Source organism: Trichomonas vaginalis, chromosome V (genome assembly GCF_026262505.1).
Source record: "Trichomonas vaginalis G3 chromosome V, whole genome shotgun sequence".
NCBI lineage: Eukaryota > Parabasalia > Trichomonadida > Trichomonadidae > Trichomonas > Trichomonas vaginalis.
This window is the reverse complement of record NC_067207.1, coordinates 9,170,121-9,188,002: the sequence shown is the minus strand read 5'-3', so window position 1 is coordinate 9,188,002 and position 17,882 is coordinate 9,170,121. Positions and strand designations below refer to the sequence as shown.

Sequence of the window (17,882 nt, the reverse complement as noted above, 5' to 3'; positions counted from 1 at the left end):
TGACATTAAACCCAATGACAGATGAGTTTCTGTTTCAAGACAATAAGAACCATACTGTCTGTATAAATCCAACAAAAGGAACTTTAAACGAGAAACCTATAAATGAACTTCTTTTGAAAGCAGATGTTGACAACAAAGCTGACAAAGAATATGTAGACGATGCAATAGCAAAAGAAGAAGAAAGAGCTAACAATGCTTATGCAACAAAAGAACATACTCATCCTGAACTAGCAGACAAAACATATGTTGACAATAAAATGTCAAGTGAAGTGACAAGAGCTGAAAACGAATATTCTAAAAAGACTCATACACATTCTATATCTGAAATAACAGACTTAAACGTTAGCCTTGAAAAGAAAGCGGATAAGGATTGTGTGGCTAGTGCGTTAGAGAAGAAAGCAGATAAGGAATATGTGGATGAAAAAGATAACGAAATGAAAGAAAGGGTTGACTGGTACCATGAACGGACATCGAAGATTTTAAAAACTAAAGCCGATACAGGATGGGTTTCAGGATGTTTAGACCTTAAAGCAGATAAAACTTATGTTAACGATGAGTTAGAGAAGAAAGCAGATAAGACTCATACACATACAAGTTTTACAACTGTTGCTATAGAAAGTATTGAAGGAACGGTTGAAGAAACTGGTGGGGATGCAATATATTGTAAACCTCCTAACTTTCCACAAGGTTTAACATCGGATGACAACATAACGACGATGAGAAACATTAGATGTAAAGATGTTTATGTCATGAAGGATGAACATAATATTAAATTCACTGCTCAAGATTTATATGACAAGAAAGCAGACAAAACAGAGCTTCAAACATTAAAGACAGAAATGCTTCAAACATTATATCCTATAGGCTCTATTTATACGTCAATGAACTCTACCAGACCAGAAACAGTTCTGGGTTTTGGAACTTGGACTCAAATAGTCGACAGGTTTTTGTATTGTGCAAACTCTTCAAAGGAAACAGGTGGAAGTAAAAAACGATTTCAGGTGAAAATTTACCTGCACACAGTCACTACATAGATTTAAGTACATCTCAAGCAGGTTGGCATAAGCATAGATATTGGGATTGGTCAGCAATGACAAAGGTAAAGGATATGATGTTAAAGACAACGTTAAGTTTGCTATAAATTGTTACTGGAGTAACACTGAGGGAGGAGGAAACCATACACATCGCGTTTCGGGATATACGCAAACAACGGGACAAAGTAAAGACTACATGCCACCTTACATGACAGTTTACGCATGGTATAGAAATGCTTAGTCGTCATTTTCAACTTCTTTAGCATATTCGTCAGGAGTTGTCTTATATTTGTTAGGAACTGTCTTTGAAAGTATAACCTTGAACTTTGACAAGTTTGAAACGAGGTCTGACAATAGTAGTTTTATCTTCTGCTTGCAGTGTGTACATTTTGCCATGTTTGCCTAAAACTTCATAATATTCTCTTGTATACTTTCTTCTATTTTTACGAACACGAATGTGAGTACCTGTCGAGTTCCCATTGTTGTCATAGTCAATAGTATTTTCATATGGGTCGCGTTTAGGTATTTCTATTTTTACTTTGTCACCTTTCTTAAGTTTGAAGCCTGGCATTCTTTCTTGTTTGTCTCTTTTGACTAAATTATTAAATATATAGTCTTTCTCTAAGTCAGGGTTGTTTTTCATTTCTTCGGGGGAGTGGTTTCCCAAACCTTTTTGTTTACGGTTATTGTAAATATTTAAAACTTGTCTCATCTTTGCCTGGGAGAAGTGTCTATACTTGTCGTCATATGACATTTCATTTGCTTCACCACCTTGTGGTTGGTTTAAGTCTCTTAACATTTTTATACAACCGTCAATGACACCAAGAGCAGAATGGTTTTGGTCGACAATGAAATATTGGTTTACATTTTTTGAACGCAGATAGTTTTTTACATCATCTGATTTGAAAGAACTTTCACAGTCAGATGTCAGTTTTGTTGGATGGTATTTGTCAACGAATATTGTCAAAGCAGTTTTCACATCTAAAATATTTTTGGACCATAATGGTATGGCTTCACAGTATCTTGTGTTTTGACCGACAAATATTAGCCAGTATGGTGGTCCATCTGTTCTAACTCTCGGAATGTTTTCCAAGATATCCATAAACCAAGCATTTGGTGTTGAACTAAAGATTTTTATCATGAGTGCTTTCTTTGTCGCTTTAGAAACATAGGGGTCCTTGTTTGGATTCGTCATTTTTTAACCCATAAGAAATGGGTTTATTTGGCGCATTAGCAGGAGTTGCATCCAGATTTTTGCCCGCAGTGGGAACAATAGCCAGAGGTGTATTTGGAGTTGGAAGGAAGATTTTGAGTACATTAGGTATACTTAAAGAGAAAGCACAACCTATTATACAAACTGTACAGAAAGGTTGGGATGTAGCACGAGATGCAACAAATCTTATTCCAAATCCTGAAACAAGAGGAAAAGTTCAAGGATGGATGGACAATGTAGGAAGACAAGCAGGAAACTATTATAACAAAGCAAATGACTACTATAACCAAGCAGGACACTATATGGACCAAGGTGAAAGATTCTTTAACAGAGGATATAACCATGCACAACAGTGGGTAAACAATAACCAACCGCAACCGCCTCAAACGTGGGGAATGTAAAGTTTTTTACTGAGATGAAATGAACAATACAGCATTGAGACAAATGGGTTCAAGATGGATTTGTCGACTTCCAGCAGTTACACCACGTGTTTGTCAAGTTCTTCCTATACCTCAGGAAGTTTTAGACCGACTTAAAAAACAACAACAACCAGTTGAAAACAAACCAAACTAAAATTTTTTACTGAGATGAAATGACCGAAGAAGTTGAAACGGTAGATTTGACACCACAAACAAAAAGTTCAGAACCATTGTCAAAACCTGTCAAAGAACTTACAGATGAAGAGAAAAATTCAATAATAGAAAGTGCCAGGTCTGGAAATACAAACCCTAACTATAAAGTCACTTTTCATAGAAATGGAACGGCTAGTATCTCAAAAAAGAAACAGACTCTCACAAATAAAATATTGAAGTCTGAAGGAGCTTTCGAGACAACAGATGGAAAAGTTTACTTCACTGACCAACAGTTCATTATAGAACATCTCATTGACTTAGAGTCGAAATATTCTAAAACTTTACAACAAACACAAAAGTTGAAAGGAAAACAAAAAACAAATGGCATATGATATTTATGAAGATGTTGACGACACAACTGTTCCTGCAGGTGTGGGAAAAAATCAGATGAACCGAAAAGTGACGAAAAACGATAGAAGAAGAGAAACCAAAAACTGAAGATAAACCAAAACCAAAGTTTAGTTTCCAAACTAAACCAAGTCAACCTTCATTAGCTGGTATGGGTTGGCGTCAAAGACTTATGGCAGCAGGTGGTTATGTTAAGTAAAGAAAAAAATATTTTTTATTTTTATAAAAATGCCCCCATATAGAATGGATAGAAAATCTGCTAGAATAAAAGCAGAGTTAGAAAGATATGGTTGGAAAGTTTCGAAGAATTTTAAATATAGGAAGGGAAGACCATAAAAGTCTATGACAAACTGGCTGGTCTTCGCTACGAAATGGATTTGGAAACAGCACGTGCAAATTATCCAAAAACAGACTAGAGAGGTTAGAAGAAGAACGTCTTATGGACATGCCTTTCGATGTTAGTGAACATTGCATGAAGTAAAAATTTATTTAAAAAAGTGACATTTTTTATTTTATTTGAAAATGCGCTGAGTTTGTTGGAGAAGACCGTTGGGAAACTTGTTTGTTAGATGAGAAATATGAAATTCACTGTTGTGAGTCATTTGAAGTCAGAAACAAAAAGACAAAAAGAGTTTTAAGCGAATGGGAGCGAAATGACGGATATGCTATTATGAAGATGGGTGGAAAACACTATCTTAAACATGTTGTCATTGCAACTCATTTTATACTGAATCCTAACAATTTACCTTTTGTAGACCATATAAACCGTATAAGAAACGACAATAGACTTGAAAACTTACGTTGGGTCACTTGTTCTGAAAACAATAAGAACAAAGGCAAATTTGGAGATATTGTATTTCGAATTTGTCGACGAACTAGAAGATAAACAATTAAAATTACAGACTATGGCAAGCATACGTTTGAGTTTTACTACTATAGCGAAGAACAAGACTCTTTCTATTTTATACCGGCGTAAAACTATAGGAAATTACAAGTATATTTTACTAAGGAAGGCTATGCTTATGTAAACACTAGAGATACAGATGGAAAAAACGTTCAAATACTTCTTAACAAATTCAAGAAGCTATATGGCATACCATTTTAAAACAATATATTTTTTACATATATTAAATGCTTCAGGTTGAAAACAAAGAACAAAAGTAGCAGATACAAAAACCGTTAGACTATATCTTTACAAATGCTGTAGGACAATATCAGATGAAAAATTTCATCCCGAACATACAGGTTTGACTATCCAATTCGTTGGCTTCAAAGTCCTTCAGATGCAAAGGCAATAGGATTTAGAAGAGTTTGTTTTCAAATAGAACTAACGCATTATGTTCGTAGTATATTTTCATGGGCAGTAAAAGGTTCTGGTGGTCTAATAGACAAATTTGACGAAATGAGAATCTTTACAGTTCGTTCAGACGAAAGTCTTGAGAAAACTCTAAATGACTTTCAAACTCAAATGAACAAATATTATTGGGAATTTCAAGAAAAATACGACTCTTTACTAAATGGAACATACTATCTGAAACTAGAATATGACAAGATGAACTCCACCGTTTCATTTCAAAAGATTGAAATTAACCCTCCAAGAGATACAGAGTTTTTATTTTGGGAAGTAGACAAACGTTCTTGGGCACAATTTCTTCGGTTACTAAACCAGAACGAACCATTACCACAGAATGGTCCATTTAAATTTATACTTCCACCAGCAGATTTGACAGTTTATAGAAACGTGTTTGACCTCAAAATGTTATGTGTCATGCAAGTTTCAGTTCAAGCAACAATAGTTTTCTATGTATTGGTAAGGACTTTTATGACTTTGCTTCTAAATTCTACGAACCACCTAGTAACAGTTTCTCTGACTTTCAAGTTTGGTTCACAACAAATGGTGTGCAACATATTATTCCATTGTACTATGACTTTTATCTCGAATTGTCTTTCATATATAACTACGGAAAAGTGCTGAAAAAGTATTGAATGTGAAGATATTAGAAAATAACATTTTTCTAACATCGTAGAAAACTCATGAAAACAATTTATTTTTGTGAATATGTAAGCGGCTCATAGCTCAGTGGTATGGGCTACCTCGTTAAAGGCGTCGAAGACCTCGGTTCAAATCCCGATTCGCGCAGGTTTTTTCCTTTTATGCAGTGAAATTTCATGTACATAGGTTACTTTGGTGTTAGACCCTAGTGAAGAAAATAGAACGATATAAGTTTACATTTGTAAGGTTACTTTGGTGTTAGACCCTAGTGAAGAAAATAGAACGATATAAGTTTACATTTGTAAGGTTACTTTGGTGTTAGACCCTAGTGAAGAAAATAGAACGATATAAGTTTACATTTGTAAAGTTGGACGATAAAAATCTCTGCTACTGTCAGTAAAAGTACTGCTACTGTCAGTAAAAGTACTGCTACTGTCAGTAAAAGTACTGCTAATGTCAGTAAAAAGGAAAATTTGAGAGGGTTTTCGACGATAAAGTACTGCTACTGTCAGTAAAAGTACTGCTACTGTCAGTAAAAGTACTGCTACTGTCAGTAAAAGTACTGCTACTGTCAGTAAAAGTACTGCTACTGTCAGTAGCAGTACTGCTAGTAGCAGAGATTTTTATCGTTGGTGGTCCGACGGTTAAGCCACAAACGAATGTCCCACGTCCCACCAACCCAGTCCATTCCCAAACCAGAGGAACCTAAAGCACCAGCCCCTGCACCTCAGTTCCAGCAAGTCCCTCCACCAAATTACTACCAATTTCCACCTCAAGGTTACTACCAATTTCCACTACAAGGCTTCCCGAACTACCCTCCTCCTCAGCCTATGCCTTACTTCCCCAACCCTTGGATGTTCCAGCAAGCTCCACCCCAGCAATTCCAATTCCAATCTCAATCGAAGAGAAACCAAGACTTCGAAGAAGGCCTGAACCGTTTACGCAAAGAGTATGCCACAGCCCCTATGGAAGACGACAGGCTTTCAGTCTCTTCCCTCAAATCGACCGATTCGACTCGTACCACAGATTCGGTTCGTGACCGTGAAGACTACCTCAAGCAGTCTGAGAGACTCTTCATCCTACAACCATTTACAGTTGGAGCTCTCAAGAACATGCGCAATTACGAAGGTCAGACACCAGCTGGAGACCGCAAAACAGACATACTCGCAAGAGCAGTCCAACTGGTCAAGACAAAGACCGAGATAGTCGACTTCATTCTTGCAGCTTGCCCATACAAGTAAAAAAATAAACAATTACGAGTTAAACTTTTTATTCTTTCTTTTCTGAGTTGTTTAGAGCTGGTTTCTCTTGTAGGAACCTTTCGTACTCTTCCATGGTCATGTAATTGCGAATTTGGTACGCAATTCCAGGTTCGTTGTTTTTGAACCTTACGTATGTAACGCTTCCATCCTCCGCAGGGAAGTAAGCTGCTAACATCTGACCAAGTTTTCTCGGTGACTCGGAGCTCATAAAAATGTCACTTTTTAAATGTTAAGTTTTTAGTCTTATTTTACCCTTTGTTTACCCTTTGTTTGTCAATGTAGTATTGGAGTGCAATTTCTCCAAATTCTCTGTGTCGGAGTTCTTCAGCATTTTCCAAGGTGTACCTGGAGAACTCAAAAAAGTTGTCAAGAAGATACTGCCATGCTGCTCTTCTGAGTTCGTCGGTATTTTGGAAGTGTTGCACCTTCGAGTCTTCGGACATGAAAAAATGACACTTTTTCTATTAAACGTTTTGGCATTTCTCATGAGTGAGTATAGTTCTGCCGAACCATTGGAAGAGAAGAAGTACCCTTGCTGGCAAAAGACAAAAATAGTTGCCTTAGTTGTCATTGGCAATTGTACTCGTAATTGAATTCATTGTACTTCTCTTCACGTACATAAACTCAGCAATGGTATTTGCTTTAAGAAGCTACCATCTTACTAAGACTAAACACTTAGATTTTTCAAGCTTGACTTTTTACAATTTGAATTTTGTCATAAATTTACACCAAAAATAATGTTTAGGTGAAGAGGTGAGATTTCACCTCTTTTTTTTCACCTGTGTTTTCACCTCATGAATTTTCATGATTTCATCGTAAATGTTTTGTCGAAACTTCATCGTAATGAGCGTAAATGACCCAAAAATAATGTTTAGGTGAAGAGGTGAGATTTCACCTCTTTTTTCACCTGTTTTTTCACCTCATGAATTTTCCCGAAATAAAAAAATAAAGTTAGTTTTTTATTTTTTATTTTATTTATTTTTTTATTTTGTATAAAAGATATGATTTTCAACAATCGGCACAACAACACTTTCAAACAACAACAGCACCAAACTCGTTAGTCATGAATCCAACATCTATGTTGGTAGAGATGAAAAACTTCATTCCTTCTTCATATACTTTCGAAACAAAAATCCAGAAGATAAAGCAGGAATTGTTAACAAGTAATTTAGACTGTACCGCACAGGATGAAACAAATGAACAGTATCTTTATGAAATGCAGGACATTATTGACCATTTACCCAAATTGCCTGAAATTCAGCAGCAAAAACTCACTATTCCCGAATTTGACGAAATTGAAGTGAAACCAACTGACTCAGTAGAAATAAAAGAAGTTCATTACGAAAGGTAAATTATGAATTCCTTGGTTTTCATTGCAACCATAAGGTTATGGACAAAGATTGCGACATGTTATATAAGAACATCTCTGACCTTTACAAATCTGAAGAATTTAAGACCTACGACAACTTTGTTTCATTAGTTGCAAAATGTGTATGGGAAATAAGAGATAAAGATAGTAGGGTAAGGTATGGAATGAACAGATAAGACCCGCTATGTTTGAGATGAAGAGAGCAATTGACGCCTTTGGTTGTTTTAGCAGGTAAGGTTTCAGAATATAACGCAAAAATGAATCCGCAATGTTCTAAATGTAAAGCAGCAATGAGGAGATATAACTACTCCGTCAAAGAGATAGAACGTATGCGAAACGACTATGCAGACTTAAAGAAAGAAGCAGAAAAACCCAGCAGAAAATAAAATGGATATGTTAGAATTTCTGAACAAAAAACTATCCAACAGCAGAAGATTTCCTATTATCTGACGTCAAGAAGAAGTATAAAGAAACTTTCGGTATCGTTAAAACATTCGATATCCTCAGCGAAGAAATAGAAGCTACAAAACTGTTTAGGATTTCAAATATACATCGTACAATTCATGTAAAACGCTTATAAAATAACAGGTGAGAAAAGAGGTGAAAAAACAGGTGAAATCTCACCTCTTCACCTAAACATTATTTTTTGCTGAATTCAGCAACAAAATTCTGAGTAAAATAATTTTTAGGGCATGTGTCAAACCGTTGAGTTTTCACAAAATTTAAAAAATAACTGGGGTGAAAAATTAGGTGAAAAAAGAGGTGAAATCTCACCTCTTCACCTAAAATATATTTTTATTGAATTCAGCAACAAAAACAGTGAAATTTCTCTAGACTGACTTCTTTCGGGGTCGCCAAAACTCTTTATTTTTCAAGCTTGACTTTTTACAATTTGAACTTTGTTTGCGTAGATATGAATTCTGAAAGAAGTATGAGGGTCTTGTATGACTTTATACTTCTCCCATAGTTCATGTCTGTCAAACTTACCTGCCATGGACTCTTTCATAAGTTCCATGAAATCGTCTTCGGACAATCCAGGGAAAAGTATTATGTCAGTCAGTATTCTCTTTACATCCTTACTTAAACTCTTTGCTGTCTGTACACATATTACGACTGAGATGTTAAAGTGTCTGAGCTTCTTAAGAATTCGACACATGTCTTGTTCTCTATTCTTTAACAAAGGATGAGAAGCAAAGTCATCTAAAATAAGAAGACATCTATGAGGGTATGTCTTCCAATCGTAAGATTGCAATTTCTTCGAAATGTATTCTATCTCTTTCTGTTTGTTTCTGAAGTGTTTCTTCTCTAATATTCTCTGCATTTCCTCATTTGGGTCTTTAAACTTAGAATTTATATACTCATTTATAGCATTATACTTCAAAACTCTTCTTTGGTACTTCTTTATCCAATCTAACAACTCAGTATCCTTTATACATACTAACTTAGACTTCTTTATAATATCTTTGAACGAATTGACGGTTTGGTCAAATTGACCAGAAGTACTACAAATGACTACTAACTCATAGAATGGGTTCTTCTCATCTAGTTCTTGTTGTTGTGCAGCCATTTTAAGATAAGTGAAAGTCTTACCCGACCCAGGTGGTGCGATTAGACCTGTTATACCATTCTGAGCAAATAAGAACTTGTCATGTATAGGCTTTATCTGAGCATTTTCCAACTTCCTCTTGTTCTTGTTTAAAACATTCTCAAATTTCTTGTCAATGTCAGCAAACTTTTTTTCTAACATATTTTTAGAAAAATTAAAATTTTTATCTTTTAGAAAATGTCTAGCGATTTCGCTATCTATATTCGAGACAAACTTTTTGACAGCAAAACATCTGTCGACCATAAAATCTTACATAGTGTAAACAAGAAAGGTGAATTTGTTCTAAAGTTCTGTTTCTGGGAATATGACAAGAACCATAAAACATTACAAAGAGCAGTCTTAAAATTTGTCAATGACAGACTTGTTGACAGAGATGACGCCGATTGGAAAGATGAAGTCCAACAAAAGTTCTTAGAATGCAAAGAAGGCACATGCGCTGTTCTTGAAGATGAAATAGAAAACAGAATAGAAGAGCTATTAAAGGACAAAGAACTTTTACATAAATATGGTTGCGCCAAATTTGACATAACTCCACCAGAGAAGAAGAAGAAGAGAGAAAAGAAAGAAAAGAAAGTAGAAGAAGAGAAGAAAGAACCTGAACCAGTTCCAGAGAAAAAGAAATTTGACATGTAAAAATAAAATTTTATTTTTAGAACATTTCTGGGTCAATGTCAATGTTCTCTTCCTCTTTAGGAGTAAACACTGGCTTAGACTCTAAAATCTTTTTACCCAATTTACCTTGAACTTCAACTATCTTAGACTCATAATATTCATAGTCGTCTGCTTTCTTTGGTTCATAAGGTATAACAAGTTTGTATGCTTTACCTTCTTCGAGTTTGAGAACTTTCTGTCAAAATTTTCTTTGACTGTTAACAAACCTTCTATGTCTAAGTCTTCAAATTTCGCACCATTTTTAGTCACAATAGCAAACTTAACTGGTGCAATGTTTCCAAATTTTGTCAAATGTAGACTTTTCAAAATTGTAGAAGTAAACATTCAAAATGTGAATGGAGCTAACTTATCTTTGACTTCTGTCATGTACTTGTTTACTGAGATGAATTTCGTCATCTTTTCTATCGGATAAAAAATATTTTTTTTTAAAATTTACTCAGAAAAATTTTTCTTTGTATATACACCATTCTGAACATCTAAAAGACTTTTGACATTTGCCAAGAATGTACGTTTAGACGCTGCCATATAACCATATTCTTGACAATATTGTTTATACGAATCGTACAATGACCTTTCATCTAATGACACAAAGTCAGTTTCATCTATGAACAGTTCATATACACTCTTGTTTGCTTCTAACAATGTTTGTCTCTCTTCGGTATGTGGAATTTGTCTTGGATTGAACTTAGAAATATCTAATGTCATGAAATATGAGAACAAGTGGTTGTAAAAGTCAGATGTCAAACATTCTGACAAAGCGTCAAAATATTCTGTATCTTGCATATGAGAATCTGACGTTCTGACAACTACATATCTTCTGTCAGAACTTTCTAACTTCATCGGAACAACATTGTTTGAAACCATAATGAAGTTTGCAACATTTTCACAAACTCTTGAGTCTTTATACTTTCTTTCAACAACTCCAACTTTGTCTGTTATAAGACTCTTCAAAGCATCTGAGTTTAAAACTTTTGTTGTATCTATACTTTGAAGTTCATTGCAAACTATAAGTTTCATATTCTCTATTGAGGAGTTAAATTTACCGCAGATGTTTTCTAAGTTTGTCATATTCGGGTTCGAATAGCCCTCTAATAGTTTGCATAAGATATCTGTAAAGAATGTGTTCTTACCTGTTCCTTGTTTTCCAATTATAATGAGAGCAGTTTCATTTTTAGCACTTGGATGTTGTAAGATGTTTGCAAACCAACATAAGATATACTCATAGACTCTTTCGTTTCCATTGCATATAATTTCTTTGACATGGTCTAACCAAGCTTCTATAATATTTCTTTCCATTCTACTTGTTCATATTTATATCCAGTGAAGATAGAATAGAAGTTTGGAGAAGGTGTATAGAACTTTATACCTCGAACTGAAAAATCTTCTAACTTTGACAATAAGATATCCCAAGCATCTAACATCTTCATGCCAACTTGTACGACTTTTATTTTCTTAAGTTTCTGTCTACATTCTTGTTCTGAAACTATTGTTGCTCTTGGTTTGTTAAAGACAACATCCCATTCTTTCATGACATAACATTCTGGGGCAGAGTCGACATAAATGACTAAACGTTTCAAATTTTCGACTGCTTTGTTATAGTCTCGAAATGGACACATATTTCTGAATGCTTGGAAGTCATAAAAATCTGAAACATCTATTCTGTACATTTTTATAAAAATAAAAAAAAATATTTTTTTATTCTTGACTTTGTTGTTCCATTTGTTGCATTTGTTGTTCTTGAGCTATTTGTTGTTGAAGTTGTTCTTGTAATACAATACTTTCACCAGTTGCATCTTCCAATTCGAAACTTTCTGCCGTCATTGACAAATACATAGGACATAAAAGTTTTACAGGAACAAAGTTTGCGTCAACTAATGTCAACGTTATACTTGCCAAAGTGTTTGAGTTCACTAAGGTTGAAAATTCTGCATTCGAATGAACAATAGGCAAACCAGCAGAGAAAGTATTGTTTATACGCATAAGTATCTTTTGGTCATAATAGTTTCTGTCAACATTCGAATAACACTTTGAACCTAAGTTTGAAACAATATATAAAATAGGTGTACTTAAAGTCAATGGAACAGACATTCCTTGTATGACACCTTTTCCTGTTATAGGAAACTGTTGGTAGTAAAAACCAGATATAAGTTTTGTATTATAGCTCATATTGTTTATAGTAAACTCAGTCGGACATCCAAACATAATGAAACCTGCTCTAGTTGCAGCACATGTTACACTCGTCCTTAAAGTATTAAATAAGTCAACAAAACCTGTTGGTGGTATATCTGAGTAAGTATCTTCAAAGGAGTATTTTTTACCATTCACAACAATAAAGTCTTCTGGTGTCAAAAGAGCAAAACAGGCTTTAGTCGTCATTGTGTTTAAGGTTAGTTTACAATATCGTCCTTGAGGACTTTGTAAGTTTGTTGTTATAGAATTATATGACTCAGGGTTTTTAGTCGTAATAGTATAAACCATTATGTCTTCTGCCATTTACTTAGCAAATAAATTTTAATGAAATGTTGTGGTCGTCAAATATTTTTATGACGTCTGGGAAACTATACTTTAAGTTCAACGTTTCACCTCCTTTCATAACGTATATCTTGTCAATGACATTATATGAAACACCACAGCAAGCAATGTCAGGTTCTATTTCTTTGATGTTTATATCGTCTGCCTCTGTCAAAAGTTTCAATAGTTCTTTCAAAACTTCATGAGGTGCGATGACATATGAGTTCACTTTTACAGGGTTGTGCTCAACCAAGTTTAACATTATACCCAAAGCTTGACAAATCTTCTCCTGAGTTTGAAGTTTGTCTTTCAGTTGTTGGTAGTCGTTTCGAATATCTGCAACAGAACTTAAGTCTCTGCTAACTTCAGGGTATGTTGGTTGTTCTTTTACAGGAACTATTGTTATACCATCTTCGTCTTCGTATGGTTTCCCCACTTCAACATCTCTTTCTTTGACATTGACAACAACACTTTGACTGTTTGTTTGAGTTGGTGAATTTAACTTCACATCTGCCACCGCCATTAAACCTTTTGAAACACTTACGCTTCTATTTTTCGGAAATGACATTTTACTTAGAATAAAAAGATGGACGTATTCGGATATCTTATTGAATTGAAGCAAAACAAAGTTTACACACACAAACAATACAAATACATTGACAGAATAGTTCTTTATACAAACAATGGTAAATGTTATAGAATAGCAATATTTGCTGAACCAAAATATTTCCATAAAGCAAAGAAAGTTGGTATAACTGAAATGGTGAAAGTTCTTGAAGCAGACAAAAATATAACAACAAAACTTACAGATATTTCTAAAGGTAAGTTTATAATACAATTTTATGTCAAAACTGGCGTACTGTCAATATTTGACGGAGAGAAGTCAGTTCAAGAACAACTTACTGACCTGCTGCCAAAATCTGCTCGATGGAAGCTGTCGTTATGCCAATCTGAGGAGCCCAGCAGGTTTCATCGAACGAATCTTCAAAAGAGCATCTTCCGTGAAAAGTGCTATTGGTTTTGTAAACTTCTTTGCTCTCAGTTCATCTGGACCGTCTCTGTCACCAGTATATTGTATTTGTACAGTACCAACAGTTGAAATACCACCCATAAAGTCTTCTGAGTCAGCAAATGGAATGCCAAGCCAAAAGTTTGAACGGTCTCCATTTGTATATTGAGTTTTTTGACCTCCTGTATGGGTCCATACTTTCACATATGGCATAATAGAACTTTGCATTTCAGGGTTAATGGTTGTTGTGAAGTTGTTGTTAAAGTTCATAGCATCTAATGTCAAGTTGTATGACCTCATATCCTCAACTGTAGAATATTCTTCTCTTGGATAATATTTGCCATCTATGTTTATATGATATTTAATACCAGGGTTGTAGAAACAAGAATAGTCATTTATAGTTCGTCTGAACAGTACAAACATAGTATCTGCATGTTTCATTGCAGTTGTTAAAGCAATATCTGTTCTTGCACCTGGGTCAGCACTTTGGTTTCCAACTTCACCTGCAAAGTCTTTGACAGATATTTGGTGTATAGGGAACATAAGTGGAACTGCAATATATTTGGCAGCTAAAGCATTTGAAATATCTGGGTCCAACATATAGACTGCAAGTCTGCTTTCTATTCTCTTGCATTCAAATTTTTCGCATGTGAACTTAACTGGGTCCCAAGCAGTTCCAGCAGCATTGAAATAATAGTTTACTTCAGTGTTTGAAGTTTGAGAAACCAAAGTCTAAGTCAACTTTGTCTTTGCAAAAGTCACAGAACTTGGCTCCACCAGTTCCAGCTACACAGTAAGAGTGAATGGGTCTTGTGTTGGTGCAATGACTAAGTTATTTTTGCTTGGAGTAAGTTCGATAGAAATTTTTCCTGCCCAGTTTGGCAAGTATCTTAAAAACCTGAAGATGAGGAAAGATGACAAAGGAACTCTAAGTTTCAGTTTTTACTTTAGTGGCAGCATTTCCATCTGAACCAGAAAGGTTAACATAAACTCCTGGAACGTTAGGGTCAAGTCTTCTTATTTTCTCAATAGTTGCATATTGGTCTGTTTGTTCTCTAGCTTGTGGTTGTACTGAGTTTCTCAAAGCGAACCATTCATAGTTTGCCCATGTTACTGTTTGAACTAAGTCAGAGTTAGAATATATCTTATATCCCATGAAAACTTCTGGAGCATATTGGTATCCGACATAGAAAATTCCATTGCAACCTTTCTTGTCAGACAACTTGGCAGAAGGTTTTATTTCAATGTCTTGTTCCACGTATAAGAATGAGTTGTCAATAGAAATTATATGAAACCTGTCGCAAGCAATATCTACTGTTGTTGAAGAACCTTCACCAAACTCACCTACATTTCCATAAAACAGCAGTTGTATATTCGTAAGTTCCAGGAACTATTTCTGACCTTCTAATGGCATTGTCGCATTCGTTATACCATTCGGAAACATTTCCATTCATGGCATCCAAAACTGTTGGCGTTATATTCTGAGCGGCGTACATTTCATATGGGTAAAAATATAGAATAGTTGGATTTATATATCATAATAGAACCCACTCGGACCAAGCTTTTACTTTGTTCTACTCTTCTTCTTTGGTGTCGCTTTTGGTAACTTGCCCTCTGCTTCAAGTTGTTGCATCTTTGCCTCATGTTCACCTAGTATGTTGTAAATTTCCCATGTCCTTTTTGCCTTTGGGCTCTGGTCGCCCATCTCAGGTAACCTATATCCTTGAAAGATTTCGTCATAGTTTGTATTTGAGTCTTCGCGTATTGTTTGCATGACTCTTTCCTGAGTTTCCGGTTCAAGCTCTTCAAACAGTGCCTGTCCATATGGAATAAGCTCGTTTCCAAATATATGTTTTTGTAGCCATTCTGGTTTTCTTTCCATGTTACCAATAATATCTTTTGTGAATGGGAAAGCTTTTACCCAATGTTTCAGTCTTGCGTCATTTATTTCTGTAGTTGGTTTTATTTTGTCAAGGAACATGTTTTTCAATACTAACATTTCATTTGGTACTGTCCATTTGAGTTTTCTTAAATATTCATCCCTTCTCGGTTCATTGTCTGCAAAGTAAGTTTTTATGACATTTTGTAAACTTTCGTTTGCAAGGTCATGTACAATAGGTTCTCTTCCTTCTCCCTCCCTAACTTTCTTTCTAAACTCTTCACCAAATATACCATCTTTATGGTTCTGTGTAGTTCTTTGAGATAAATGTTCTAGAACGTCAGGTGTTATATTTCCATCAGCCATGTTCATTTCATACTGGTCCAAAATATCTGCATCTTTCATATCTTTCAATGGCATTAAAGCCGCGCTGAAAATACCAGCTATATCTGGTTCACCATTCACTTCCATTGCGTCTACAACTTCTTGGAATTGTGGTTGTAAGTTTATGAACCACCTATCTGGGTTAGCTTTATGACCCCATCTCATTGTAGTTCCATAGTCTGCAGAAACAAAAGTAGGTTTGTTTCCATATTGGCTAGGTTCTGAATGAACTTTAAACAATGTTTCATTTCTATATGTTTTGTTGAAATTTAACCTTTTATTTTCACCGAGTTCATCCAAAGATTGAACGTTATATGCTCGTAAGTAAAAAGGATTGTTGTATTTGCGTACACTTTCTTTCAGTACTTCCATTCTATGCTGAATATTTTCATCTGGTGTTGGAGTCTTTTGTATGTCGGCGAACATTTTTCGATATTCTTCTACTATGTCAGCCGAATTTTTCTTAGACTCTTGGAAAGATTCCATATTCTCCGCATACACTTGTTGAGGGTCAAGATTTTTCGGCTGTTCCAAATCTTCATCTAGTTCTGTGAAGTTAGTTTCCAAAGGAGGGATTTGTTCGTTTCCTTCAGGCTCTTCTAGCTGTTGTTGCTGAACTATTTCTTCCATGTCTGGTTGTATCTGAACTTCTTCCTGTGGAGTTTCTTGTACCTCATCTGCTGGCATTTCATATATTCCGAGACCGTTTTTAACAAGTTCCCTATTTAAGCCATCCGCATTCATAACCCTTTCTTCTTTCGTTCCGTCTCTATTTTTTACGCGTTTCATGAAGATAGTTGAATTATCATTTATCTCTGACACCAAATATCTCGGAGTAAATTCAGTCATGTCATTTGGATGATATGCTATTAAATCATATCCCTTAGCGAGCTTGTATTTTCCAGGTTTGAAATTATATCCCATTTGGTGCTGAACCATAAAGCTAAATAGGTTCGGGTCAGTATTTCCTTCCTTGAACTTTCTAATAGCTTCTTTATATCTGTCACTAAAGTCAAGAGTATCTGGGTAACCATAATTTTCCTTAAGCATTTTTAAGAATTCTTGGTTTCCTTGTTCTCTACTTCTTTTATGTCCTTGCTCTGTTTGTGGTTGTGGTGCTGGATTTTGAACTGTTGGTTGTGGTGCTGGATTTTGAACTGTTGGTTGTGGTGCAGTGTTTTGAACTGTTGGTTGTTGTGTTGGTTGTTGTGTTGGTTGTTGTGTTGGTTTTGGTGCATGCCTATGTCTGTGTCCATGTGACGATGTAAATGTTTTTGGTAGTCCTGGTGCAGGTGCTTCTCTTGGAGGGTTTGGTGGTATATAAGTTCCACCAGCTGGCACATATGTTCCATCTGCAGCATAATGTCCTACCTGACTTTTCGTTTTTAAGAAAGCATTTACTAGGTCTGTTTTGGTCTGTTGTAACTCTTTTTCTTGACTTTCCACAACAGTTGCTCTAACGGCGTCATAGGCACTTTGAACTGCCTGTCTCGTTGCTGTATCTGTTATTTTCGTCATATTTTGTGCTACTTCTCTTAACTCTTTGTCGAAACCTTCAGACTTCAGTTTCTTTCCAGATGAGAAGTCGTTCACTAGTTTCACCTTACTATGAAGAGCTTCGAAGGCGTTCTTAAAGTCAGCATTCATTAAAGCTTCATTTGAACTGTCTTCATCCGCTTGTATTTTTGTCCTTATTGACCCTATAAGTTGGGCATGCTTTGGCGTGGCTTGGGCATCTAACCAGTCATTATTAGCTTTTATATATTCTGCGCTTTTCATTGCCTTTTGCATGGCTGCGTCGTTATTTTTACTTTCTTGTGCTAAGTTTTCATACTGTACGGTTTGGTTTTGCAACTGTAAAAGTTTTTCTGCCTTTACATTTGCTTCAACTTCTTTTTTATACTCATCGCTATCCATATATGTCTTCATGGCTTTTTGTTTTATTTCTTCATCTTTCAGTACTTTATATT

The 17,882-nt window shown here is 35.3% G+C and overlaps 12 protein-coding genes and 5 pseudogenes across 17 annotated transcripts, besides 1 other annotated feature; 7 read left to right on the top strand and 10 right to left on the bottom strand.

Moving 5' to 3' along the window:
* Positions 1-17,882: part of a mobile genetic element that runs on past both edges of the window.
* Positions 15-943, top strand: TVAGG3_0304700 (phage tail repeat-like family; the record flags this gene model as incomplete). The annotated part of the gene is made up of 1 exon (XM_051229630.1): positions 15-943. A coding segment is annotated over one exon (929 nt), but the record flags the coding sequence as incomplete, so codon positions are not given.
* On the bottom strand, positions 1,480-2,229 carry TVAGG3_0304690 (uncharacterized protein; the record flags this gene model as incomplete). The annotated part of the gene is made up of 1 exon (XM_051229629.1): positions 1,480-2,229. A coding segment is annotated over one exon (750 nt), but the record flags the coding sequence as incomplete, so codon positions are not given.
* Positions 2,668-2,820, top strand: TVAGG3_0304680 (uncharacterized protein; the record flags this gene model as incomplete). Its single annotated transcript, XM_051229628.1, has 1 exon — positions 2,668-2,820. One exon carries the CDS (start codon positions 2,668-2,670, stop codon positions 2,818-2,820), a length of 153 nt encoding a protein of 50 aa, XP_051099358.1.
* TVAGG3_0304670 lies at positions 3,201-3,426 on the top strand (annotated as a pseudogene). The gene has a single exon. A coding segment is annotated over exon 1 (226 nt).
* Positions 3,471-3,708, top strand: TVAGG3_0304660 (annotated as a pseudogene). Its single transcript has one exon. A coding segment is annotated over exon 1 (238 nt).
* TVAGG3_0304650 (uncharacterized protein) lies at positions 5,880-6,461 on the top strand (the record flags this gene model as incomplete). Its single annotated transcript, XM_051229627.1, has 1 exon — positions 5,880-6,461. One exon carries the CDS (start codon positions 5,880-5,882, stop codon positions 6,459-6,461), a length of 582 nt encoding a protein of 193 aa, XP_051099357.1.
* Positions 6,490-6,690, bottom strand: TVAGG3_0304640 (uncharacterized protein; the record flags this gene model as incomplete). The annotated part of the gene is made up of 1 exon (XM_051229626.1): positions 6,490-6,690. One exon carries the CDS (start codon positions 6,688-6,690, stop codon positions 6,490-6,492), a length of 201 nt encoding a protein of 66 aa, XP_051099356.1.
* TVAGG3_0304630 lies at positions 7,491-8,258 on the top strand (annotated as a pseudogene). Its single transcript has one exon. A coding segment is annotated over exon 1 (768 nt).
* TVAGG3_0304620 (protein of unknown function, DUF4106 family) lies at positions 8,723-9,172 on the bottom strand (the record flags this gene model as incomplete). The annotated part of the gene is made up of 1 exon (XM_051229625.1): positions 8,723-9,172. One exon carries the CDS (start codon positions 9,170-9,172, stop codon positions 8,723-8,725), a length of 450 nt encoding a protein of 149 aa, XP_051099355.1.
* On the top strand, positions 9,635-10,090 carry TVAGG3_0304610 (uncharacterized protein; the record flags this gene model as incomplete). The annotated part of the gene is made up of 1 exon (XM_051229624.1): positions 9,635-10,090. The coding sequence occupies one exon, from the start codon at positions 9,635-9,637 to the stop codon at positions 10,088-10,090; it is 456 nt and encodes a 151-aa protein (XP_051099354.1).
* Positions 10,107-10,525, bottom strand: TVAGG3_0304600 (annotated as a pseudogene). The gene has a single exon. A coding segment is annotated over exon 1 (419 nt).
* TVAGG3_0304590 (Poxvirus D5 protein-like family) lies at positions 10,562-10,993 on the bottom strand (the record flags this gene model as incomplete). Its single annotated transcript, XM_051229623.1, has 1 exon — positions 10,562-10,993. The coding sequence occupies one exon, from the start codon at positions 10,991-10,993 to the stop codon at positions 10,562-10,564; it is 432 nt and encodes a 143-aa protein (XP_051099353.1).
* Positions 11,825-12,622, bottom strand: TVAGG3_0304580 (uncharacterized protein; the record flags this gene model as incomplete). The annotated part of the gene is made up of 1 exon (XM_051229622.1): positions 11,825-12,622. The coding sequence occupies one exon, from the start codon at positions 12,620-12,622 to the stop codon at positions 11,825-11,827; it is 798 nt and encodes a 265-aa protein (XP_051099352.1).
* Positions 12,627-13,163, bottom strand: TVAGG3_0304570 (protein of unknown function, DUF4106 family; the record flags this gene model as incomplete). The annotated part of the gene is made up of 1 exon (XM_051229621.1): positions 12,627-13,163. One exon carries the CDS (start codon positions 13,161-13,163, stop codon positions 12,627-12,629), a length of 537 nt encoding a protein of 178 aa, XP_051099351.1.
* TVAGG3_0304560 (protein of unknown function, DUF4106 family) lies at positions 13,669-14,249 on the bottom strand (the record flags this gene model as incomplete). Its single annotated transcript, XM_051229620.1, has 1 exon — positions 13,669-14,249. A coding segment is annotated over one exon (581 nt), but the record flags the coding sequence as incomplete, so codon positions are not given.
* TVAGG3_0304550 lies at positions 14,591-15,145 on the bottom strand (annotated as a pseudogene). Its single transcript has one exon. A coding segment is annotated over exon 1 (555 nt).
* On the bottom strand, positions 15,214-17,841 carry TVAGG3_0304540 (protein of unknown function, DUF4106 family; the record flags this gene model as incomplete). Its single annotated transcript, XM_051229619.1, has 1 exon — positions 15,214-17,841. One exon carries the CDS (start codon positions 17,839-17,841, stop codon positions 15,214-15,216), a length of 2,628 nt encoding a protein of 875 aa, XP_051099349.1.